This window comes from Arvicola amphibius, chromosome 5, assembly GCF_903992535.2.
Source record: "Arvicola amphibius chromosome 5, mArvAmp1.2, whole genome shotgun sequence".
NCBI classification, from domain to species: Eukaryota; Metazoa; Chordata; class Mammalia; order Rodentia; family Cricetidae; genus Arvicola; species Arvicola amphibius.
In genome coordinates, this window is record NC_052051.1 from 99,120,994 (window position 1) to 99,148,862 (window position 27,869).

Here is a 27,869-nt window from a genome sequence, read left to right on the forward strand (position 1 = left end):
CCATACACAATCCCACGGGCACCAGACGATAATCCTGGGATAATCCTGGACAAAGCGGGATGCTGAGACTTCCAGGGAAGGAGGGAAGCTTAGAGAAATTTCTAGACTTTCCAGGTTCACACACAGTGACCAGAGAGAATGAGGGTTGGAATTCACATCACACCTGAATGGTTCAAAATAACAACCTCTCGAGCAAACAGAAATGGGAAAACGGAAGCACAAGGCTTCAGTTTCCTGCTTCCCACGTTGCTGTCACCGTGGAGTCAGAACATGGCTTGTATGAGGCTTCCTAAGCTGATGATCGTTGAGCCCACAGACACTACTCCCCAACCTCCTGCAATTCCTCTGGGGATTCGAGGTATAAAAGCAGGGATTAAATTCCCAAGCCACTGAGATGATGAAACTGTGTGTGTAGTGCAGACACAGCCGTCTAGCCCTGCTGAGTGTTCCCATGCGCTGTCCGGAGTGAGCAGCACCGGCTTGTTACAGGCTGTTTACTGTCCTCGTCTTCTCAGGGCTCAACTGTCACTTACAGCTGTCAATAGCCCTGGCTGCACTGTCCACACAAAGAACACAATGACAGGCAGCTTTGCTGTTCCTAGACAAACATCCACAGTGCAACCACCACCACCTGATTTACGTTCACTAGGAAGTGGCTTTCGCCAAAGACGCTAAATGAGAATATCTGTTACCAAATTTCAGAGTTTCTTTCAGGTTGGAATTTAATACAGATAACTTTAATAAATATCACATCAGAATTCAACAAAATTCTCGAGTTTTGAACTTTTCTTTTGCATATTTAAAAACCTATTAATAAAGCCACTCATAGAATGTGTAATCCTTAACCCTATGGTATACTATCCTTCACCTCAGATTATATGCAAATTTCCTTGATTTTACTGAAAAATAAGCCTTTGAATTGCAAAATATCCTTCCTCTCCCTTCCCTGGTCCTCCTCCTTCCCTCCCTCTCTCCTCCCTCCCCTCTCCTCCCCCACCCTTGCTATAAAATAAGCCCAATGGTCTTAAGCATACCCTCAAATGGAGTGTCCACCACCGAGCTACACACCCCTCAATGCGGGAGCGGCAGCCTATCAATTTTCTCTTTCACCAATGGACCAATGGCATCTATAAAGCTTAACCTATTTGTTTTATGGCACAGAAAAATGCTGAAGCACTACCTTTCACAACGGCTACAGATTCAATCTTCTAAATCTGCAACAGCTGTGAGAATGATGTAACTCCAACAGTAAATGTCAACATTTCCTGTGTGCATGGGAGAGAGATTGAGTTTACTGTAGAGAACGTTAACAGAGATTGGGGTTGGATAAGACACAGAGCTAGCGTGGGCCTTCTATCCACAGGCCTTAGCAGCCCTGCCATGGGTCTGCCGGTTCTTTCGCATCACGAAGTTAATCTTTGGAGCCATTTCCATGTGGTAGATCCCACGGCATGTTTCACAGCTCTCCCGCTGGCGGCGGCAGGGCTTCTCATAGAAGCGCCATCGCTTTATGAGGACTATGTTCAGGGTCCTGTATGCACCCTCCACATTCCTCTCTGGAACCACAACAGTCCTGGCAATGGACTTCAGGTGGTTAGCCATGGCCTTGCTCTCAACTCTATTCTCCAGGACCTACAGACTGTGGCTTCAGCACTCCAACTCAAATTTCAACATTTCTTGTAGGTGGGGCTTTATATTTCTTTGTTCCTCCCACCTGCCTTCTCCACTGTGAACATGCTTTCCACTGATTTCCACAGTTCTCAGCCACATTAATGAAGACACAGAAAACCTGAAGAATTGCATGATTTGCTTTGTCAAATGAGATGACTCTAGCTCTTTGGCTCTATGCTCTGTGGTATTTTATTAAAGAATTTAGTTTGTCTCATCTAGGTATCTCATGAGAGGGTATGTAAAAGCCTGGCCTGTGAAATTATGCCATTTCACACATAGATAATAAGGGATTGTCACACTGTATTCCTAAATGGGCCGATTTTAGGATCTCTTTTGTTCCATACCTATCATCTGTTAAATGAGCAAGCATGAGACTCATATACAAGCCTGTCAGTCTTGCAATATCTGCAGACATGTAACCACCATCCATACAAATGAACACTAAAGTTAAGTAGCTAAGAACAAGTGGTTTAAGATGAGGGTTGGTCAATTTGTTCTTTCAAATGAGCAGATGGTAAAGATTTTAGGCTTGGTGGACTCTGTCACTAGACTATGCAATTTCTATTCACGTCTGTGATAGTAGTGCAAAAGCAACTGAGAAAGTATGTACACGAGTGCACAGTCTTCTAGAAAAAAAAAAACAAAAAAAAAACGCCGCTCCTTAGACCGCTGCAGGCCAGTGTGAGCCTGGGGCGCCCAGGTGCCGACCTCAGGCTTAGGACAAACTCACTGCTACTTGGTAGGAGCGTACTTAAGCGAAGTGAGGTCAGATTGGTGTGAACTGGTGTGAACATTTCCAATTCTGAGAAGCTTGCTGTAGCAGTCCTGACACAAGGCACTGCTAACACCACCACCCAGCACACATACAACAATAATGTCACTATTCCGCGAATGCTATCTCATAAACTAAAGACTTAAGTGTAAAACAAGAACGTAAAGATGCATGAGGTAAGCCTTTCCATTCTCAGTAACATGCACTGTGTGGAGGTTTGCCCCATCATGAGGTGTTATCCACGTCCCTCAGAACACTCTGGCCTCAGACAGGAGTGTAAGTCTATCTATGGACATTATATGAAGAGTTTGGATGTCCACCTACTTCCCTACACCATGAAATAGTTGGGCAAGAATCACCACTAATGTCATAACAACGCAAAACTGGTCCGATCCTGCTGTGTTTTGGACAGCAGGAGTCTATTGATTATTGGAACTGGAAGCTAAGTGTGATCACGCGCCTGTTCATGACACATCAGTGTTCTTGTCACCCCTGCAGCTTGTCTCTGCTTGGTTTCCACAGCGGTTGCTCCTGCCTCCTGTTGCATAAAGCACACTGCCCCCCTGACTACAGGCATGAGCTATGATACAAGAGACCAGAGGGAAGGGCTCACTGGAAAGAAGGCAAGCATTCCTTCAAGTCACATCTCATGGTAAGTGACGGCTATCCCTGTACTTACGGATATCTGCGTAGGCAATACAAATGCACGCAAACACACGGACCATTTGGGAATGTGTGTTTTAAAAGCCAAGAACAAAAACTGAAAATTATTAGTATTGTTATGGGCCACCTCCCACTTCTTTATTATCTTGTCCTTAGATGCTACCATTTAGCCCCACTGTTGGGAAGCACGGGTGGGAGGACACAAATATTCCAAACACTGGGGTCCTCAGTGTCGTCCTCTGAAAAGGGTTTTACGGAACTCTCGCGGTGCTTCCCACTGGTTACTGAGGCAGACTTATTTTCAGTACTTTTGCCTAGAAAGGTTCAGTTTCTCATAAAAACAATCAACAACAAACTATCTCATTTTGCAAAGTGCAACACAAACAGGGAGGAATGCTGGCCAGTGTGAGGACTAGGAGAGGCAGGCTGGAACTGTTTGCATTCTCAAGGCTCCAGCCACTGACTGCACTTCCCAGCTCCATGACCCGCAAATCCGTCCTATGTCAGGGCTATTCCAAGCAACCGAGATCACGTATATAACTGAACAATTGCCAGCGCCGTAATTAGTCCTGGATAAATGTGAACTCTAATTATTACACAGGTGTGAACACCAGTGCCTTAGCCCACTTGGAGAGCACACAACTGTTGTGTATCACAGTTTTCTGTGCGCCTGTCAAGAAGGTAAAAGCTTGTGTTCTCAAGCTAGTGGTAGTTTTTTAATAATGTAAACACATTAATTAGCACTCAATTAACATCTCAGTGTCAGTATCAGGATTTCTGTGGGCCATGATGGGCCAATTCTGAGAACAGAAATTAGCATCTAGTTAGCCAACAGCTCTATAAATAAGCACGTGAGGTTACACGTTGGCAGGGCAATGTTAGGAACCTGGCCTCATCCTCCCGCTCTTCTCTTTCCAAGCTGGAGCAAGCTGATACACTTGCCAGCAAGTATCAAAGGTGAACTGTTTGTACATATCCCATTCATGATGAATCACAATTAATTGTAGGAAAATAGCAATACTGAGATTAAGCTTTAATTACATGTAATGAAGATAAATGGTTAACAAAGCAGGTGGTATTATTCCTTCCTCACTGGCAAGGCATGTTGATCTATTCTAAAGACTGGACTGAAGCTAATTTTGTACTTTCTATAATTCTGCTTCCAGTTTGCCTTCTTGAAAGATCAGTGTGGTAACTATAAAGTTCAATGTAATAGAATTTAACACCTATTTTCTTGTTTTGTGTTCATGTGAATCCTTTGTTGAATGTCCCTTTTTTAATGGATGTATAATTATTCTATCTTGGGGTGTGTGTGTGTGTGTGTGTGTGTGTGTGTGTGTGTGTGATACACATATATGATGCATATAGTGTGTTACACATACAATGCATATATATGATATATGCATATATATCACCTATATGCACAAAAAGTAAAAGCTAGCTTCCTACTTAAACTTCTTTCAGTCACTCACAGTGCTATCAGAAAGTAGAAAGTTAATGAAACATTGATTGCTCCAACTGTGAAGGCTGGAATTGTCATTTTACCATCATTACTGCTATCACAATGCCTCCAACTTTCCATTAAAAGATAATGAAGGGCTTGGGATGCGGCTCAGCTGGTAGAGTGCTTGTCTAACATGTAGGAAGCCCCGAATTGAATCCCTGACATCACATTAAACAGCATAAGGAGCCTGCAGTCATCCCGGACATAGTGAGTGAGTTTTGGGCTAGCTTGGGCTACACGATACATGAGAACTTGTCTCAGGAAAAAAGACTGGGAGCGTGCAGCAGGGCCAGGCTATTTCTTCATTTTTCTAATAAATATACAATTTTGAAGAAAGGAGAATTGACTTAGTGAAAGTAATTAATTACATGTGTACACACAAAACGTTTCAAAAGTGAGTACTCTAGTGTAGACCCCCTATGGAGGTCAGCAGGCAAATGTGTAAGAACCTTTTGAGAGAATGGAGAATAGGAAATGCAAGTCTTATGTCTGAACCCCAGTCTGTGGGGAAAACTGCTATTAACTACCTCCCTTTGCCAGTAATTGAAGCTATAAAAAGAACATCATTACAGCAAGGATAAGCCTATCTCGCTGTCTGAGGCAGACAGGAAAGAAAATGAAGGCATTCAAATTTTCTGAGTACTCAGTGATCTTGGTATCAATCGACATATAACTAGCCTTCTTCCGTTCCAACTGACAGTAGATACCCTTTGCAAGGTATCATCTCTCCTGCTGGGCTGAAAAACTGTGGAGAGCTTCCTGCAAAATCTAAAGACACCCTTTAAATCACCGAACACCAGTCAGCAATTTGGGAGTCTACAAAAGCCACATTCTGTTTAAGTGATTCATTCAACCCTATGGCAACCACTAGATAAAATGTAAAAAGTTATACCAGCTGCTACAAAGCATACAGGGTTTCAGGGTCACAACATCTGTCTCCACAAGCTTATCAACCCTGGTCTTTCCCCACCTCTGAACTGGCTCTATTCTCACCTGTTATTACGTTCACTTGATTTATGACCACTGCATTCAAGCTCCTGTTTCTGTTTCTCTTGCCCTGGACTCTCAAGATGCAAACTCCCCAACTTTGAAACACAACTTCCCTAAAATACTCCTGCATGCCTGCAGATAATCATGCTGTCTTCCCATATCTCCCACCATAACCGACACTGGAGTCATTCTTGACACAAGCAAATGGCATGGCTCTTGAACGCTAAGTGTGTGTGGCCAGTTCGCTAACAATGGCATGTAACAGCAACCTGAGGTACATCACTTCCATGCAGAGGCTTTACGGGACCCAAGTGAGACATGCCTACTATTCTCCTGCTTCAACAATGTGGACACACACTTCTGGGAACTCCAAACCTGGGACCCACAGTGGGAGGAGGCTGTGGAGCTGTCAATTTGTGAGGCATACATAAATTTGTGCTACTGTAACCTTTAATGTGTATTCAATTATGTGAATGCCAGGGACTGACCTGGGGGTGGCACAAGCTACCACATGCTTTACTTTTCCACACTTGGATCCACAGCCTGATCTTTTCTGTTTGAAAAGTGCGATTTTGGAGCTGTCTGTCACTAACAGCAGCCACCTGCTTTTTGGGGAGTGGTCACCTTTGATACAGTACTGGCACCGAAGCCAGTAACCTCAGGCCTAGCTAGAGCTCCCACTTCTCCTCTCACACAGCCAATCAGCTATGCTGCGGGACTCAGCTACAAGTTGGTGTCATCCTCCTGCACACTTCTCCACACCAGGCTTGGGCTAACAGATGCTTTCTTTCTTGGCCATATAAGCCTAATTTGATTCTGAAAGAATATTTGATTTTTTGAGAAATATTTTTGAAGATTATATTCTTTCTTATGCCTGACCTTTTACTGTTCCAAATGATCTTCCAAAATAATGCAAACGATCCTTATAAAAAAATTAATCTAGATACCTGCTACACTATGGCCCTTTAATGGTTTTTAGCTCCGTTTGGGAACTTGTTTCCGACCTGTGTGGCTTCCCTAGTCTTTACCATATGGATCACTGTATTATTTGCAGTTTTGGCAAAGAAATCATCACAGTTAGGGACTCCAACATAGCCACTGTCACATGTGCTTTGGAAGGGAGCCCAGGACTAAGGGCTACCTGTGCAGCCACAGGTGACAGGCAAACTTCAGTACATAAGAGCTCTTCCAAGTCTCTTTCCAGTTTGTATTTAGGGCCTCATTTCCTCTCTCAGATGCCTGCGTTTTGGCTGTTCTGAACCTCTGTCAGAAATACAATTATGCTTGTTCTAAACAGGGCAAAATTCTATTCATACTTCACTGACTAGCTCACTGGTCAAACGACGCTTTCTGAGAAAGCTGTTCAAGAGTCCCGGGCAAAATTAACTGACCTCTGAGATGAGGCTCCATCTCTGCCTATCACAAGTTAACATTTAACTGTCTAGGAATCTACCTACCCAGTGGGCCTGAGAGCCTCTGGAAGATCGGGTCAACATTTATTTATCTCTGTGCTCCTAGCTCTTGGTACTATGTGTATCAGATAGCAGGGCTCATGAGCTATAGTTTGTAAATGAATAGCATTGTGTAAACCACATACCATACTCCCACTCACACATCCTATTGATGGATGTTAGGGTAAAGTCTATATTTATAACTTCTATTTTTAAAATGCTAGCATTTTACTTAACTATAGGTCAGCAAAACTTGTGCGTGTCCATATGCTTGTGTGTACATGTAGGCCCAGCAGTTTCCTGTGAGTGCTATAGTAAATTAATATGAACTGGGTAGTCTAAAACAACAGATATATATTCCTTCCCTATTCTGGGAGCCAAACCCAGAATTAATTACTGAGCAGGACCACACTCCTATGAAGTTTCTACTCCTGTTTTCTGCCTCATCTCACTTCTAATGGTACCAAGTAAATCTTGACTTCTATAACCTTCTCTCCAGCTTCTTTCTGTCTCCATAGTCCCACTGCTACTCCATTCCAAGTCTCTCTAAGCTCTCCTCCCTCCTCTTAGAAGGATGCTTCCTACGGTTTTACATTCCAATCAGGTGGTACCTTCACTTCAGGATTGTCAAATACATCTGCAAAGGCTTTATCTAAGTAATGTAACATAAAAAGGGATCAGACATAGCCATGTCACTCAGGATGGGGTGAGCACCATTTAACGCACTACTTTGTTAGTCTGCTTGTGTGTATCATATACTAGACCACAAAAGGAGGCCTTGGGGTGGTGAGACAGTTCTGAGGGGAGGGGTATTGTGCACAGGCCTGAGCACTTGAGTTTGATACCTGGATCCCATAAGTTAGCATGAGAAAATCAGCTCCCAAGAGCTGTCTCTGACCTCCACACACAGATGTACTACACACATGTGCACGCACGCACGCGCGCGCACACACACGTGTCCTAACAGTTTTCCTCTTAGTTATCTTTCTGTTCCTATAAAGATACTTACTTGAAATAATTAATTTACGCCAGGTGCTGGTGGTGCATGCCTTTAATTCCAGCACTGGGGAGGCAGAAGCAGGAGAATCTCTGAGTTTGAAGCCAGCCTGGCCTACAGAGTGAGTTCCAGGACAGCCAGAGCTTTGCTGGGAAACTCTCTTATAAAACCAAACAGCATAAAAAAAAAATAAGAAAAGAGCCTATAAGAAAAATCTATATTTGTTTACAACTTTGGAGGGTCTACTCTGTCGGTTCCTCTGTTACTCTGGGGCCCATGGCCAGGCAGCTGCAGCACATCATGGCATAAAATCATGACTTTGTAGCCAGGAAGCAAAAAGGAGGCAGAGGAGACGAGGTCCCTCTACTCCACTCAATGGCACAGCACAGTGACCAGAAGTATCTTCATTAATGCCTACTTCTCAAAGTTCCCATGATCTCCTTACAGCACCATGATGAGGACTAAGCCTTTAAGAGGGCCCCTGGGGGATTGCTCCTTGACTTCAGCTTGGATTATATCCTGCCCTTTACTGGGGCATTCACACCTTGTTTCACGTGTTTGCTCTCAATACTGCATGACTTGTCTGAAAGACAGTCTATAGAATGGCCATAATTCATGCCATCTGGGATGTCAACATCTGTAATGTAGGATAATCATCATTTTACAACAACTAAGACAGGACAAACACCACTGATTCAACTATGGCACACCATTAATTATAAAGCACATTCTAATTAAAACATGCATTTTAGAATCAATGAATATATTAGTATCTGTTTTGGAATATTCTCCCACAACACACTTAAAAATGTAAATAGCTTTCAATGAAATAGTTTAGACAAATATCAATGATCCACCTGCAAAATTTCAACACTACATTGTCTTCATCTATCCAATTTCTTTCCATTAGGCCAATACACATAAAATCTCAGCTACTAGATGCCTTTGAGAATTGAGTGTGGAAAAAATCAGGGTCTTAGAAAAACTCTAGAATGTATGTACGTTTGTATGAACATGACTTATGTAACCCAGGACCACCCACATACAAGGAACATATATACAAGGAAAAGTATTAAAGGTCTCTAAATCCTTAGCGCTCTGGCAGGAAGGAAGAGGTTCTGGAGCTGAAATGTTTTCCTTGCCCAGAACCTGCTAGAAGACTGCAGTGTGAAGAATGAAGTGTGTGCACGTGTATACACATCATATGATCTCAACGAGCCTGAGACAGAGTCATTCACCTGGATTTCGATCTACCAAGTGGGACATCAATACTAGTCCTTGTGCAACCTACGATAGATGGGAAGCTTGGATCTCTGTCCACAGCCGAGAATACAAATCTAGAATGGAATGAAATATTTAAGCACACACTATTCCAGCTTTATACATTTCCTCAGGAAATTCAGAGTCGTGGCTCTGCTGAAATTTTACACAAGACACATGCAATAAACAAAGTTTCAGAGAATATTCTGAGTTCCCTTTCATTATTTATGCAGACACTATGAATTTCGAACCTGAGGTATGAGGCCCACATTGCTCTTCTAAAAAGGTTTAATTCTGCAAGAGTGATTTAAAGGAATTAGGAAGACAATGCTAACAATTATTTTGGGAGAGATAAAATGTAAGAGAAATTTAAGTCTTTCAAAACGGAAGAAGTAGATCACTGGGGAGTCTGAGGGAAGTAGATGCATACACATTGAGAACAGTGTGCCCTTGTTTGTGCCAAAAATAAGAAAACTACACACTTGATTATAGAATCTAAAAGTATGACTTGTAAACCTCCTCTTAAATAGATTCTTCCCACATCCCTTCCTCTTACACACACACGTACGTACACACACTCACACACACACACACACACACACACACACAGAGCAGCTTAGTAGAGAATCAATGTAAAACAAACTCGTCCCTAGGGAAAGCCTACTGCCAAAGCATCTGGACTCTGCTTCCAGACGGCGTTTAACAAGTTCCTATCGCTTCCAGACCTCACCAGGGCAGCCCTGCTTCAAAAGGAATTTAATTTTTCTTTGCACAAACAAATATTGGATCTCCCATGGCCACTGGATGAGAAGAATTCGTCAATACTAGAGAGACAGGTCTTCTATGACTTCTCTTTAGGGAATAAAGAGATTGTTTTCAGATCTCATTAACCTTTTATGTTTTTGGAACACAGCCCATGGTAATCTCTGAAAGCAGGTGCGGCTCAAGTGTGTTTTCCTACTGTTAAAAAGCAAAATAAATTCAACAAAGATAGTTCATATCAGTGGGTAAACAGATTTTTTAATAACTAGACTCACATAACAGCAGCCTGTAAGAAAATAGAAATCTTACATCATATGCAAAAATTAATTCCAGATGGACTGAAGACATACTTGAAAATTTCAAATCTTCCTAAGCCATCTAAAAGACTACCCACACAATCTATGTTTTTGGGTGGATTTTCTTAATCAGGATTAAAGATGTCTATCTGTGTAAAAGTTAAAATCTGCTAAATGGAATGATACATGGTCAGTAGATGCAATAAGTGTAAATAAAAATGTCCCCAGAGAATACAAACTCTGTCCAGAAGGGCGGTGAAGGGACTTAGTGGTTGAAGGCCCTTGCTGCCAAGCTTGATGATCTGAGTCCATTCCCCAGGACCCTCACAAAAAAGCGAGAGAACAGATTCCTACAAGTGTCCTCTGCCCTCCATATGCACAACCATGGTATGTATGCACCCACACCCCCCCACACACACACACACACGTTGATTCACAGAGGAGAAATTTATGTATGTATGTAACAATAACACCTTATTTCACCTACATCCACTAAGCTGGTAAGAACATCTGACACTAGGGCTGACACAGCCTTGGGGAAGTAGTATTCCCACACGTGAATGTGACAGAGCAAGAACTGTGCGAGACTTCTCGGACTTCATCTTATCAGCCCTCATTAAATCAAACCCACTCTATCATCTGGGCTTTGAATCTGATGTGAGACCCATTCTTTTCTCCCCCACCCCAAAGTTTGCTGCTTGATTGTGACATCATAACACTTGGGAAGACAATGATATGAGAGGTGGTGCTAGAAGATTCGGGAAAACAGTGAAATCAATGACAAGGAGGTTTGGAGAGCTAATTACCGGGATTTCCAGTCAAAGAGAATGAAGCCGGTGTGGTGGTGCACACTTTTAATCCTAGTACTCAACTTTTATTAAACAGTGACAGAATAGCGCACATGTCTGGGTGAATGTGACACAGGGGAACGCAGAGCAAGTATGAAGAACACACATTGCATTGTTTTTAAGTAGATTACAATCTGCTGGTTTGAATAAGAATGGTCCCATACATATATTTGAAGGTTTAGTCACCAATGAGTGGCACTATTTGAAAGGATTAGAAGAATTAGGAGGTGTGGCCTTGTTGAAGAAGGTGTGTCCCTGGGGGTGGGCTTTTAAAAGCCTATGCCAAGCTCAAAGTCTCGCTCCGCTTGTAGATCAGGATGTAGTTCTCAGCTACTTCTCCAACACCATGCCTGCCTGCTACTCTACCATGCTCCCTACCATGATCATAACGGACTAACTCTCTGAAACTGAGAGCAAATCCCCAATTAAATGTTTTCTTTTATATGAGCTGCCTTGATCATGGTGTCTCTTCACAGCAATAAGACAATAACTAAGACAAATGGGCAGGCAAGGTTTCAAGGGTAGGAAAGCTTGCTGTAAAGGATGAATGAAGCTAGGCGAAGGTCAGTGCTTAGTGCACGCATAGCCTTCCGCACTACTCTCTAGGCTCTGCTTAGCCTGAAACTCCTTTGATATCAGAGTACTAAATTGTACATAAGCTACTCAGATTACTCTCTTCCAGCTGAGTCTAAGAAGACCAAAGGGTGAGGACGGAAGGGAGAACAAAAGGAGAGACACAGAAAGCTGGGATGAGCTTCCTCATCCGCGATGTAGTAAATTTGAGGCTTTTCCTCTGGCAATAAGATTCTCTTTCAGAACTGTCACCTCTCCACGCTGATAAATACAGCTGCTCGTAAAGCCCTTCAGTGCAAAGTTGGCAGACTGAGACAATATTTTATTTTCTGTCAATCACTGGCTGAGAGACCTGAGCCAGGCTTTTCTGACTCCCTTTTTCACAGACAGCATTTGCACAGATGTTCACCAGAAGACAATGACATTCAAGCTCTTGCATCTGCTCGTCCCCACGTCTTGAAGTTCCCTGTGAGATGCTATCATTCATCCTGCAGTACCAGTGCTTACACTCATGGCTGGAACACGCTGGAACCATGTTCTGGCTCACCCAGCTGGCCCACACATCACTTTGGGCATGTTATGGATTACATGCAAAAAAGAAAGCATGCACTATTTTTAAATAATCATAACTATTCAATTACAAAAACAGAGGTAACGACTATTTAACAGTAAAAAGAAAAATGGAAAGAAAATTTAGAAAATGGTTAACTTCTGATAAACTTGAGATTATCCATAAATACTCCATAAAACAACATAAAGTGCATTAAGATTTGTGTTATTGTGATCACAAGATCTTTGCAAAATTTTTTTAATTGAATAAAAATCTCAGGAAATTCACATAAAATTTATTATTGAAGCTAATTTAACTGTAACCAAAGAAACACTAATACAAATGAGAAAAAGGATGATTTTTTTAAATTATCTAAATTAGCAGAGAATAAGAAATGACATACAAAGTGACAGGCTTACTCATCACATACTCAACCAGTGGTTCTCAACCTGTGGGTCATGGCCCCCTTTTGGAAGCCACATCAGATAGCCAGCATATCAGATATTTATATTATGATCCATAATAGTAGCAAAATTACAGTTAGGAAGTAGTAACGAAAATAACTATTGGTTGGTGGTCATCATTGCATGAGGAACTGTATGAAAAGGTGAGAGCTCAGAGAAGGTTGAGAACCACTGGACTAAACATACCTAGCTGTGCTTCACCAGCACCTCACAATCGAAAAGCAACACTTTTGCTTCTGGGAGCCTCAAAGAATAATATGATAAGAAACTGACCAACGTAAATACAAAAATGTTCTCGAAAACAGCACACTCAAAAGGCATGTCTTACAACAGGAAAATGATGAAAAAAACTAATGGTGATTTACTGGTAAGGCACAAGTCCATTAATGTTAATAATTCTACCTTCCAGAAATAATGAAGTACAATGCAGCAGTGTGCAGGTCTGAGTGATGTACAGGTTGGTCCCATGATTACATGTTTTCTCCTTACATTCCACATCTGTCTTACATATCTGTCTAATACCAGTTGTTATCTGACAATCAATATGACCTTCGAGTTTAAAACCAATATTCACTCTGCCTTCTTGTTCTATACTTTCCAAATTCCCTGTAACAATGAAAATAGAAAATACTGTTTTAATTACAATTGTCACATCTTTCTGGCCAAGGGGCCAGAATAGGGGGAAAACATCTCTCAAATATCATACAGCTAATCCCACGAGTGCATCAAGTCAGAGAGAAAGTGAAAAGTATACAAGCGGAAGCAAGAATAAGGTGGGGTGTGCTGTAGCCACCGATTCTAACCAATACATAACTCTTCGTAGAATAAGGTGGGGTGTGCTGTAGCCACCGATTCTAACCAATACATAACTCTTCGTAGAATAAGGTGGGGTGTGCTGTAGCCACCAATCCTAATAAATGCATAACTCTTCATAGAATAAGGTGAGGTATGCCACAGCCACCGTTCCTACAGGCGCGTAACTCTTCGAGGCCTACTTTTGGTACAGCATTCTCAGCTCTAATGACGAGTTTCTTGGCTGAGGGTATAGCTCATGGTAGATTACTTGCCTAGCATGCGTAAGTCCTAATTACCACCCCCCAACAAACAAATAAGCAAGCAAACAGGCTTCTTAAATACAAGGGAGATGTCAGGGAGCTACAGCTGCCCTAAAACCCTTCTGAGTAACAGGCGGTCCCTCATGCCCAGTGCACCCATCTCTTGCCATAGGGACCCTCAGTTACAGGTCAGACTTCAACTCTGCCTTCTGACACTTCCATGCCAAAGTGCCAAAGTCCTGTGAGCGAGATGTGGCAAGGAACTAGAACATACCCTTTGGCCCTTCTTGCTATGTGAGCCGCAGACAAAATAGCTTAGGGTTCCAGCAGCCATTCAGAACCATGAGGTCACCTTGACAGTGACAACGGCCTGAAGCGGGCAAAGCAGAAAGACAGAGGAATGGTGTAAATTTTCAACTCTGAACCTGGCGTGTCAGTCTTGGACAACATACCAATAGGCTTCTCCATGTTGTGTAAGTCACTGTGTGTGGTGTGTGGTGTGTGTGTGTGTGTGTCTGTGTGTAATTTTCAACTTGTGATGCATGACTGAAATTAAGCTTGACTGATATACATAACTATGATAAATGAGCTTCTGAAATTACTGCCAAACCTATCTTCTGACTCCATCTTAACTGACCAAAACATGGGACCAAAATAAACAGAAAAAAAAATAAGGGCAGCCTCTTAATACAGCTTTCTGTTACGTGTTATTTTTAAGTAGGTAATTTGAGCCTTCTAGGGCACTTAGCTCTCACATATGCACACACGCCTCTCTCTCAACTAATTAAGTTGCTTTTTAACTTGGGCCTGGAGTTTGACTGATTTTGTGGGCTGCCCCAAGGTAAAAAATGTTGAATTCTTCTAAATGTGAACACCCTGAAACTGTCTGAAATAAGAGCTGAGAGCATGAAACTCGGCTCAGAAATGACGGCGGACTGGGCATATGCTAGTCCCTTGGTTCTGACCACTCTCACTGGTGTTTGGTGACTATAGGAGAAGGTAATTGAAAGTGAGCATCACTTACAGAAGAAACAGCACCTGTAGAGACAGACGATCATGTGTCATGAAAGGTTTTCTCAGAAATTCTTCAACCTTTTTATGAATGGATGACAGCCTCTACAATAGCCAGTGTTTGTACTGCCTACACGGCAGTAGACATGTTCGAAAGCAAGAAAGCAACGCAAAGGGGACGACTCTTGTCTGTTATTTTGAGATATGTAAATCTAGTCCCTTGATAGAAAGATAGCATGTTTCATTTCCAACATCTTAAAATTTGTTATTAAAGAAACTATCACCCTAATAAAGAAAATAAAAGTGTGTAGCTGAAGAAAATTTTCTATCAAGTTCAGAAAATTAACCAGCACACACAACCTCTGTAAATCTTTCCCACTCCCAACAATTCTCAGTCATGCTTAGTGTTACCCAGAATAACAAACATCTCCACAGTGGTAAGGAATTCATACTGCATTTTAAATTCAATAACATGGTACTTATTAAACAACCATTAAGCCATTCAAGCCCAAGTGGTGTTTAAATATTTCAATATGGGTTTAACAATTAGCAGAACCAATTACAATGACTTGCCCTGTATTGTAAGGCAATTCATCCACAGTCCTGCAAAGGGCTTGGGAGTGTTGTTTTTCCTTCCTTTCCTATGACAGAATACTCCTTCAAGGGCATAAAAGGAAACTCATTGTCTGGGATTAAGACACTACAGTCAGTTTTATGGCTATTCTAGGAAGAGACAACTGCTTCAAATTAGCAACTATAGTCTTGTGGCACATTTGAACCAAGTGGTTTGCTTTGCTAAGAAATAAAGTTGCTAGTGTCCATGCTGAGGTCCTGGGCAGTTAGAGAGATGGCTACCTCACTGGGCCTTTCTAGAGGTAAGAGATGACCGGTCTCAAGGATTACAGCATTCTAGTGTGAACAAGGGGATCACGTGAGCACTATGACATCAAAGTTTTAAAATTCAAAGGCATGTCCCCATGCAACATGGAGAGTCACCTTGATGTTAGCATGACAGTTGATCTATTTAGTCAGTAAACTTTTAGTTAGCCTAAAAATAAGTCACAATTTCTAAAAAGAATTTACTTAAAATACTATAACTAACAGCTCCATAAACCATTGTCTTATAAATTATGATGGTCTATGAGTGTCTTAGTTTTCTTGTTGCTTGCCTAGAAGGCTGATTCTAATTTATAAACTTAATAATATAATATCTGCCTCAAATGGGACAAGGTGAACTGCTATTACAGGCCTGCACACAGTTATTAACAGTGAGATTGGCTCATTCACTTGTTAAAGGCTTACCCAGAGCCTCCCTTATGATGGGGTCTGTGTGAGGAACTGAGAAATAATAAAAAGAGTTCTAGGTAACTTTGACCTGAAGTTGGAGAAAAGATTCTTGTGGATTTCAGAGTAGAAGTGGGTAGGGAAGTGGGGGAGGCTTTTCCGTGAAAGAATTAGCCTCTAGAAATGTAAAATGTTTTAGCAGATATTTTGCATCTTCTTCAAGAATGATAAAATACATAACCATGAATGGGAGTTACTTTTCATTTTGTACATATGAGCTGGTGTACTAAAGACTGAGGGTCCTGTTAAGACTAGAGGGGAGTTTATGAGTCTTCCACGAGCTGTGGTTTAGTAAGTGAAAAGACAGATCCCTCAGGGAGAGCCAACAAAAATAAATGAGTTTACAAGCTGGCCTACAAGAACTGGCTATTTTAGTAAGGCAGCCAATGAGAGAAAGAGACCCAAAATACTCCCTCTTCAACTGATGATGCAGATGATCACAACAGTCGAAGCATTTTCCCAGATTCTCAATGCCAGTGTGGAAATGCATTTCATGTAAGACTTTCAAAACAACCATGGTTCTTGAATATAAAGACACTAAAGTAGCTACGGCCGCCCTCGCCTCTTGGATATAAATATTTATAACCGTCCACTGCCTAAGACAACATCCTCTCCCATCCTGAGTTCATCACTTTTAGACATGGCCAGTAATCAGAGTAAGGGAGAACTAGGAAAACCTAGAAGTATACAGTGTATGAGAGAACATTAAACCGGCTCTCCTACCATGTGCCTTATATACAAAAGTAATCATAGGCACTAAAAAGACCACGATATAGCCAAACCATGTAAACATACACTCAAATGTTTAAATGCCTCACCTCATTACTTTGGTATCACATGACTAGATTCACTTAAAAATCCTTCCTGACTTCAGCCTCTCTTGGCCCAATCTTGAGTTAGTTTATAACACTTTTGCACTGATGAAGACTTAGTCCTTTTTATAACCTGCAGATGTCTATGGTATCTATAATTCACAGAAGGAACCAGGATAAGCCACATGGAGCATTTCTGTTCCTCCCTCTACCTGTATAAGTGTACTACAATCTATTGTTCTTGCTCCTTCTGCACTCTCAATGATATATGCAGAAGCCTCCCTTTGAAAGCATATAAGCATCTTTATGCCAATCTTAAATATGCATATATGCTATTATGCAATATACATGTAATTCATATATGCTATTACATTAACGCCAAAATAAGCAGATACACAAGACTGCTGGCTCCAAAGTTTTTCTCTATAATTCTAATACCTATAACAGGGCATTACATAGTATAGTCTTAAAGAATATTAGTTAATATTATAGATCCATTTACAAGACACATCAGAGGCAGGTATGTCTATTTTTCCTCCATGAAAAAAAAACTACAAATGAAAGAAATGAAGAGACTTGATCAAGATTGTACAAGAGAGTTCTTGACTCCAAGTTCTTGATATCATTTATCATCATTTTTATCTTCCCTGGGCTTATATATGCACCCTCTATATTGGAAATACAGACTGCCAGAGAGAAATGAAGCCCTAGACAAGTATATATGCCTTCTGGGGCAATATTTATACATTGCTAATTTAACATAGCAACATTTTACACACACACACACACATCAATCATAGAGCACTGTGTCAGAACTTACATGAATTTCAAAGGCAGAGCATGGATTTCGAAGGATCTCTGACATTTGCAAGCAGCCATTTGGAGCCCACTGGGGGGTCTAATTGTTCATATTTCTGCTTCTACAGTCTCCAGGTGCACAACTGATAAAAGCCACAGAACAACTCAGCACAATGCTAAACCCAAGTTCCCACCACCCAATACCCCAAGGCACAGAATCAGAATGGACTTCCCCTATAGCTAATACAATAGTTAATTTCAATAGGCAGCTCGACTGGATTAAGAAACATGACCAGACTTATTACTGAGACACGCTTGGGGTGTATATGTTAGCTTTTTTCCAGAAAGAATCAGCTACAGGCAAAAGACTTACTCTGAACGTGGGAGGCACCACACTGGGGGTTGGGATCCAGTCTGAAAACAGAAGTGAAGAAGAAAGCCATCCGGGTGTCACCAATCTCTCTCTGCTTCCTGATCGCAGGGATGTGAGCAAGCAACTTCCACAAGGTCCTGCGACCACAGCGCATGCCCCCATCACTAGGCCTTCTTCCCAGGATGACTAACACCACTCAGACTGTGAGCCATAGTTAACCTTGTCTTCCTTAAGTTGCTTCTGGCTCGATACCGGATCCCAGAGGGGAAAGAGTAACTGATACAATGAGGCAGAAGACTAGAGCTGTTTTATTTACCTGTCTCCATCTCATATCACCTTCTTTTTTCCTCTCTCCATCATTTTTCCTTTTGGAAAACAAAGCCTTGACCTCTTTTTTACTACCCTTGTACCAGCATTCTTCAAACTGTTCAAAGGTAAAACCAACTATTTCCAAGTTTCCTCAATACCACAGGCCAGTGTATTTCCAGATTCCCCACTTACAAAGCTACTTATTTAAAAGGCATTCTGCTTGCGCCATGACTATGGTGGAAGGACTTCTCTCCTGTGGGGACCACTTCTGTGATGACGGAAGCTGCTCTTCACCTACCCCTCAATGGTCCTTTACCCACGAAATTCCAGTAACTCATATGTATGTTTTCTCCCAGATCTTTCTCAAATACACTGGCCAGGGGTACAAAGATCGCAAGGGGATACTTACTACTCAAAGACAAATTTCTTCACAGGAGAGCTAGCAAGATGGTTTAGTAGGTAAAGACAGTTGCAGCCAAGTCTGATGACCTGAGTTCCATCCCCCACGTGGTGGAAAGAGAGAACTGACTCCCACGAGTTGTTCTCTGCCCATCACATGTGCACTGTGGCATGCATATGCAAACACACACACACACACACACACACACACACACACATAAATGTAATTTAAATTTTCCGTCATTGAGCCGGGTGGTGGTGGTGGCGCACACCTTTAATCCCGGAGCCGAGGCAGGCGGATCTCTGAGTTCAAGGCCAGCCTAGTCTACAAGAGCTAGTTCCAGGATAGGCAGCAAATCTACAGAAAAACCCTATCATAAAAATCAAACACACACACACACACACACACACACACACACACACACACAAAACAGTCAACAAAAAAATTCCATCATTGAATATATCAAGTTGAATGCATCTAACTGGCCTGTCTCGGGCAAAGAATTGGAAAATTCTTTACATATTGTAGAGTTACTACTTTTTTAATAGTAAATGTACAAAGAAGCTATTTGAGCAGATACAAATGCAAGCCCCAAACACCACTTATTTCCTTCGCCCTCCCTCTCTCTCCTGTCTATAACCTCCCTTCTTCCCTTTTCAGCCACTCCTTTGGGAAGCAGAAAGTCATCTACATCCGATGGTTGACTTCAGCACTTACTTCGGTGCCTACACCACTTTCAAAACTGACTTTCTGGTCCTCAAGCTTTCAGAGACAGTGAGGCTATTTAGAGCAGAAGTCAGACCAGCCCCATCCACTGCCTCTCCGCAGGAGCCTGTGATAAGGGGCAGCACAGAAGCCGCAGGAAAGCTGCCGGGAGCCCCACTGCTCATTTTTAATTTCTTGCTCAAGTTCTCAGAGTCCAGGCCCCTAAATCCTTAAAGCAGGGCTGCTGAGGAGCAGAGACATGTGTGCAACATGTGGAAACATGCCTACATACAGCAGGCTCCGATGATCAACACTGACCAACTCCAACTTCCAACGCTCTTTCACAACAGCTTAAAGGTGGTCCCTATCTTCGTCTTGGCGTAATGTCAACTTGTGGCGTGTCTTTCCATTTCTTTTTGGTTTCTTTTAAAGCAAATAATTTGTAAAAATTACTACTTTTCCTGTCTAAGCAGATGTTTGTGTGTTTGTGTGTGTCTAAAATATTCCCGTAGCATTAAAACTGGGCAAAAAACACACACCAAATTAGGACTCTACAAAGCCTGCGAGTTTACCAGGGGCATTTGGAACTATGCTAGCAAAGCCCTTAACCTGTCCTCAGTACTGCAGTGAAACTTGTTAATGTAAAGAATCTATGGTTTGGCTCTTTTAAAGTCTACCCAAATTAAACTGTTAAAATAACTTGTCCCCCATCCCATCAAATTAGCAAAGATTTAAGAAGTAAACAAAGAGTAAACTACCACAGTAAGGATATGGGCCAGTGATTCCCACAATGCCTATGTTTGCATGAATATAACCCTTGGTCTGGAGAGCAATGGCAAGTGTATCACAGTTTTAAAGGGATTCACATGTGCTTTCGGCAAGATAGGAATACATTCTCACCCCCAAGAGAAGCCTATGTATAGGAATGTTTATTATCTCAGAATTTACAAGTATTAAAGAGGGAGAGGGAGAGAAAGAGGGAGAGAGAGAAAGAGGAGAAGAAGAAGAAGCAGCAACTTTAGACCCATTGACGAGGGAGTAGATATAAACACAATTTAATATCCACCAATAGGGAACCAGATAGATATATGTTATAGCCATTCCCACAGAATATTATGCAGCTATTAAAATCTATGCTAACAAAAAAAGAGATGGAATTGGTTACTAAATAACCAGGGATGCAGTAGTACTGGCTACAAGTATGACTTTGGTGTGCTGAAGTGCTCCTCAAGTGGAAATTGCAAGAGGAATTTACAATAAAGAACTAGAATTACACATGGTAATCAAAATCCATCCCAATGCTTGAAAGGACACAGTGTTAAGACTTGCAGCCCACATCCTAATTTGAAAAGAAGTGTGGGGTGAGCTCAGTGCTGATTCAGCTCCTTTTAATGAATGACAGGGGTAGGAAAGTGGATAATGAGACCAAGAGTTGTGTCTGAGGCTGATACACAGCCTCTTTGCACTTCGACTTGGAGGAGGGCTCAGTGATTTGCATACTATATGCACCCATGCTCTCTTGCCTAGCTAGGAAGTTTTGGCAGAGTTTGCAGCGATGAGGGAAGGTCTGGAAATGGAAAGGTAAAGATTCACAACCTGCCAAAACATACAGTTTTGCTCAGGGAAGGAGGAAATGAAACTGCGCACACACACGCACAAACACACACACACACACACACCATACACACCTGCAGATACATATTAAAGCACAACACACTTCACCACCCCCATGCCAAGCAGAAATGCCTCAGTATGCCATCTGTCCTCACCTCGATTCAACAGTTATTATCACCGTACACTTCATTCTTAGTTTATAAACTCCCAGTTTCTTCCCAGGGCCCACCACAACCACCACCACCAACCAGACAAGGACAGAAAGCATACCAATGTTGTCCTGCTCTCACAACTTTCCTCTGTGTTAATTCCAGTGTCTAACCTAACCCCACAGACAAGCAATAGAGTAAGTCTTCCTTGGGGGCATCTGTGTGTGTCCAGTGAAACACTCTTTTACTCTAGAAAGCAAGGAGTAAGGCAGGTGTCTGTAGCTGGAAGAAAGGATATCTTCCGCTCAAACCTGTTTTAATCGGGCTTGCGTGTGACCACGGCTCTATCTATGCACTGCCTGCTGCCAGCCCGGGGCCTGCTGCCCTACAGCAAAGCAGACTTCTCCCTACAATCTGAAATCCCAAGAAGCTAACCTGGTGAAGTTACAGTGCAAAAACCAGACACCATTTAAAATGTCCCCTCCAATGTCACAACTCTCAAACATAAAGGTGTCCACTTGACTGACAGTAGCAATCTACATATTTGTTTGCAGATGTCACCGTGCAGAATAATCTCTCTCTCTCTCTCTCTCTCTCTCTCTCTCTCTCTCTCTCTCTCTCTCTCTCTCTCTGTGTGTGTGTGTGTGTGTGTGTGTAGGGGGTGTTCTTGGCTGTTTTCTTGTGGTCAGTTTCAGGAAATACAGGCATTTCTTGGTTCAGAGCTCAGATTGCAAATCAATATGTTTTAGTGGCTTAAAATATTTTTTTCTAAGCTGGAAGCGCGCTAAGCTAATAATTAACCGTGAGCATACCATCACTTCTGCTAAAGACATTTTCTGCACACAACCCTAAATCACTCGTTGTTGTGTTAAACAGAATAGACGAGCTGTAATAAAAGATCTCCAAGAAACGTGATCGTTTTCATTGGGTCACCCGGGAGCTTTTCTGCAGCTTCTTGGCAGACATAGAGCGGGCCGGTTGAAGAGAGCACTCCAAACAAGATACCACCTAGAGCCCAATTATTTTTGTCAGAAAGTTGCTTAAGATAACTTCAGGGTTCCCAGATTGAGTAATTCTTGCGTCCAAGGTTACTATCTGCAGGTTTCCACGATGTTGATTTTTTTTTTAAGGTGCCCTTATTAACTGCACTACAAGGGTTCTGATTTGCACCTCTCTGGCGGCGGCGGCGGCGGCGGCGGCGGCGGCGGCGGCGGCGGCTGGGGGGGAATGAAGAGCAACGCGCCAGGGCTGCGGCAGCCTCATAGGCCAAGTAGACGGCTAGGGGCGAACACTACCCCGCTCCCCGGTCCCACCCTTCCTGGCACCCGCGCGCCCCGCCGGTACTCACCGCTGTCCAGCCGCGCGATCTGGGGCAGCCGGTAGGTGCTGACCAGCAGGTCGAGCGGCACAGCCACTGGGCTCCACTTCACATCCTTGAGGCTGCAGCCCAACGAGGGCACCGGGTCCATCTTCCCCGCCTCCCTCGGCCCCGCGCTCCCTCTCCCGCTCCACCGCTGGCTGGCGGGCGGCTTCGCTCTCCCGCCGCAGGCAGCCTGGCAGCGAGGCACAGCGGCGGGGACGCCGGCGCCCGGCTTCAGCGGCCACACCGAGGCATGGCTGGCGTCCCGCGCCCTCAAGCCAGGGGAACACTGCAGGCGGTCCGGCTGGCTGCGGCGCCTCCCGCTCCGCCTCCCCTGGCCCCGGCTCCGCAGCTGCGGCGGCCGGCCGCCCGCCTCCTCCTCCTCGGCCCCCTCCTAGCCTCCGCCTCGAGCACTGTGTGAGGAGGAGCCGCGGGTCCGAGGAACGCCATAGCAGCGCTCCCGGCACTGACTAATCAACAAGGTGCAAGGGACGCCTGCGCAGCCCGCCCCGGCACCGCCTCCGTGCCCGCCTCCCACCGAGGACTCCGCCTCCGTGGGGCACAGGCTCCGCCTCCCCACCTCGGGCCTCGCCTCTTTGGCTCGGATTCTGCCTCCACGCCTCTAGCTCCTCCTCTCTGGAGAGCAGGCTTCACCTCCCTGGAGCTCGGGCTCCACCACTAGCTCCGCCTACCTTCAAGTAAATTTAATCTTCCACACGTCCCGCCCCCATATAATCACGCCTTCTTCTAGCTCCGCCTCCCTCCACCTAACCCCGCCTCCCTCGCTCCGCCTTCTGCACATTTCTCTAGCTGGGAGCTCAGCCTCCCTCCGAGGCGGCTCCCGGGACTGCGGTGCCCGCTCGGCTGCTCTCCGCAAGCTTTGGCTCTCGCTCCCCCGTCCGACCGCTCGCGCGCCCTGCAGCTTCGCCCAGCGCGTCCTTCCCGGAGCCCGCGGTGCAGCGCTCTTCGTGGAGAACTCTGCTGTTGCCTCTGGCCAGCTGCAGGTTCTCCTGGCTTTAGGGACCCTGCCGGGAAAGAGCCTGTAGAGCTAACCTTCCACGGTGCTTTTTACTCAACTCTACAGACAGAGCTGGAAGTTTCTGTAATCAGCTCAAGTATAGCTGCGAGGCAGGATGCAAAAGCTGGGGAGTATCACCTTCCAGGAGGCCACCCTCCTCCGATGCGCAGAGGGAAAGGGCAGCGAGTTTTTTTGAGAATCAGGGACAAATACCCTTTCCTAAACATGCTACCAGAACTTTGGGGGATGTCACAAAACAACACAGCTCTTGGGAGGCGGTGCTAGCATTCAACCCACAGATTGCTTTCCATCATAATAATGCCCACAGTTTGAAACAGGGTTTGCTTGTTGCTGTAGGAGCTCAGATAATAGAAGGGTTTGCAAGGTTCCTATTTTCCAGGCACACTCCGGAGTTGCGTGTTGATTTTTTTTCTTTTCTCACATGAATGAAGTTCAATTAGGAGAGGTGAGCAATTCCTGAAGTGAACGTGTTCCTTCAACACATTTTCAGTATTAGGTGTTTCGGTATACAAAAGACAGAAAGCTTCCAGGGGCCAGGAAAGGTTCAACTGCCTCTAAGAAGGCTGGCTTAAGAAAAATCTGTCCCCATAAAGAAGCCAGTGCATTTGCTTTTGAAGAAAAACATGAGATTATGAGATTATTACTTACTTCTTCCCGGGCCTCTCACTTTAGAATATTTGTTATATTATCTACTAACTCTTCTGCTAAAGTTCTGCATTCGGTGTCATTCATGTTAATTTTTCAGTCGTGAAGAAAAATAAATTGCATCAAAGGTTCATAACTCACGTTTCAAAACCATAGTGTGCTGAGTACCAACTATTTTTTGTAAATATTCTTAATCGTTTCTGAAAATAAAGCTTAGACTCAAAAAGAAGAAAGATAACAGAAAATATCTATGGTTAGATAAGGCCAGGGGTCCTTCATTTGTCCAGTAAGTAGGTCCTGATCTTTATATGGTAAACTGACTTTTTAAAAACATCACTTTCTGTTTCTAGTCTAATCTCCTTAAAAGCTTTGGAGAATATGAAAAGTAGTTCTCTCTCACAAAAAGGACTGGTGACCTATGACCTAAACACAAGACAAAAATAAAAAGATTAATGTAATCAGATTTGCTTTTAAGTCAATAAAGGTCTTATATTAGATTTTCTGTTATTGCTGACCTGGTAGAAAAGATTTCATTTTAGTATTCAGTATTGAAGGGAAGAAGTTTTAATGAGCTAATTCCTGGTAAGTTTTACATCCTGAAGAAATCCTTTAGAAGGATATTAAGTATGAGGTGGAGCTCTGGTAAGACTATGAAAATATCAACTGAACTGTCAAAGTTCCAAATATATTTTGAGGATTATTAAACCAGTACAAGGTATGTAAAAGCTCAAAAGCAGGGTGCAAGGGTGCTGTTGCTTGGATCTTAAATGTTTTCCTGGAGCCCATGGATGAGAGGATTATTGGGGGCTGCTCAGAGATGGTGCAACCTGTAAGACAGGGAGACTGATGAGCAATCTCTGGGTTACTGGGGTGGGGTACCCCTGAGAAGAATTAACTGTGGGGCCCTGACTTCTTCATTTCCCCCTCTTTTGCTTCCTTGATGTGATGAGGTGAGCTGAGTGATGGCGGCACACACCTTTAACACCAGCACTCTGCAGGCAGAAGCAGGAGGATCTCTGTGAGTGTGAGGCCAGCCAGGTCTACAGAGTGAGTTCCAGGGCTACACAGAGACCCTGTCTTGAAAAACAAAGTACCTAGTCGTGATGAGGTGAAAGCTCTGCTCTATCTTATAGAGGCCCCAAAGCAGAGTCCAATCCATTCTGGACCACACCAGAAGCTTTAAAACTCTGAGTCAACTGGAAGCTGATTCCTCTGAAGTACTTGTTATAATAAAGGAAGGCTGACTAGCACAGCTGGTGAGATGCACAGCAGATTCTTTATGAACATGCCTTATTTAGATAGCTAATGAGGGGGAGAGAGAGAAAACATGCCACGTGTGTACAGGTGCCCATAGAGGCCAGAGTTTTAAGTAGTTGTGAGCTGCCTGATAAAAGTGCTTGGAGCCAGACTCGGGTCCTCTAGAAGCATAGCAAGTACTCTAAACCATGGTGGATGATAAAAACTATCAACTCCAAGGCCAGTGAGGTGATGCAGTGGATAAAGACATTTGCTTCCAAGCTTGATAATGTGAGTTCCATCTCCAGAGTTCACACGATAGAAGGAAAGAACTGACTCCCACCAGTTGTCTTCTGACCTCCATACACATACATATGCAAGTTTAAATATTTAAATATTTTATGTATGCAATCCTTGAGTTCAGTCTGCCTTGTTGCTCCAGTATAGGATCTTGGGAAGCTGTGGCTTGTTCTTCTGAAAACTGTAAGTTATTAATAGTATTCATCTCAGAGGGCTTGTGTGAGAACCTAATCATTTAATACATACTGAGAAATTAGCCTGATGTCTGATACATGGAGAGCACTTTGCTAGTACAGGTTGAGTATTCCTTATCTGAAATGCTTAAGACAAGAAGTATTTCAGATTTGCTTGATGTGGGATTCCCCTCTGTATGCTGTGAATATGTTTTATTACCATTGGTTAATAAAGAACTTCTTTGGCCTATGACAGGACAGAATAGAACTAGGTGGGAAAACTAAACTGAATGCAGGGAGAAAGAAGGTGGAGTTGGACAAACAGCATACAGCTGCTGAAAGAGAAAGACACCAGAACCTTACCAGTAGGACACAGCCTCATGGTGATATATAGATTAATAGAAACAGGTTAATTTAAGATATAAGCTAGAAAGATGTCTAAGCCATTGGCCAAACAGTGTTGTTTCTGTGTAATAATTCAGGTTTGAGCAGTCAGGAAATGAACAAGCAGTTTCCATTTACATTTGCTTTTCTTTTAGGATATTTGCATATACCTAAATTCAGATCCGCAAGATGGCTTGAGGATGATCCTAGTTTAAACATGAAATCCATTTATTTTCATACATACCTTGAGTATATACTATTTTATATATTTTATGTATATCATTTATATTTCATATATACCTAAACACCATGGTGGATTCTTTTATTTTATTGTAGGTGCTAGGGCTTAAATTCAGGGCTTCACATGTGCTTAGCATGTGTGCTACCCTTGAGTTCCATGATGGTAATTTTATATGTTTTCTGTGTGCCTGTGACTGACATTTAAGGCCAGCTATGAAATTGTTCACTTATCCTGTCAGTTCTCAAAACTCGTAACTTTTGGAACCTTCCTGACTTAGAATTTTGAATTAGGAATGTTCAGTCTGTGTTATTAAAAGTACTATTGGAGGGGCCTGTTTCGGAGGACAGATGAAGAGACAGATTCAGATTGAAAGGCAGGCTTAGATTTAGGAAAACCAGCACACAGTAGAGGAATAGCCCTCAAAAGGGAGACGTGATATAGGATTTCCCTCCCTAATTTTAGAGTCTGTGGAATGGATGAGCCACAGCAAGCCCGGCAGAACTGGCCTTGAGCCCAAGGGTGAACTGGACAGGAAATACCTGCAGACTCTGACTAATCTAGCCTCCTAACTATGTGCCCACTGTTCACAAATACATAGCTTGTTCATTCTCCACATTATCAGCTCGGCAAGATAAAAACATTACATGTTGCTCTTCCCACATCACAGTGTCCTGGAGCACACAATAATCTAGCGGTCAAGCGTAATGACAAAGTTCATGGCCCTAATGATTCTCTGGAACGTCAGGCTTCTTTTCCTTTCTGTTAAATTCTGTGCTACTGCCAGAGATAACCTAAAAGTCACTCCCTGGCTAAATACTTGTTCATTGTCTGTGTCCCTGTTGTCTAAGGAATAGCGTAGAAAGCCCTTCGTGCAACCATATATTCTCTTACGTGGTTGATCTGCCTCCCACAGCCTCATTTCTATTGGCTGCCTTCTGACATCGTATGATGCAGTGGCCATCTTGCTGTGCACGCCTTTGTAGGGATCCTCTCAGTCCTGTCTTCTAATCTTTCTCCTTCTCTCTTCCTGAGGAATACCTCTTCTAGCTCCAGCTTCTTGTATCCAGTGAAATGTTCTCCTTTTCAAAGGAAAACCCCCTGTCTGTGATGCCATTGCACC

The 27,869-nt window shown here is 43.1% G+C and overlaps 1 protein-coding gene and 1 pseudogene across 2 annotated transcripts in view; both read right to left on the reverse strand.

The window, feature by feature from the left end:
* Garem1 (GRB2 associated regulator of MAPK1 subtype 1) overlaps window positions 1–23,180 on the reverse strand; it is a 175,085-nt gene extending 151,905 nt beyond the window's left edge. For both annotated transcript variants that reach the window (XM_038330689.1, XM_038330688.1), the window contains exon 1: window positions 22,720–23,180. In XM_038330689.1, coding sequence (XP_038186617.1) covers window positions 22,720–22,840 — 121 coding nt within the window. In that variant the 5' untranslated portion in view covers window positions 22,841–23,180. The remainder of the gene's footprint in view (window positions 1–22,719) is intronic.
* Window positions 1,367–1,602, reverse strand: LOC119814712 (annotated as a pseudogene).
* Window positions 23,181–27,869: the final 4,689 nt, after the last annotated feature.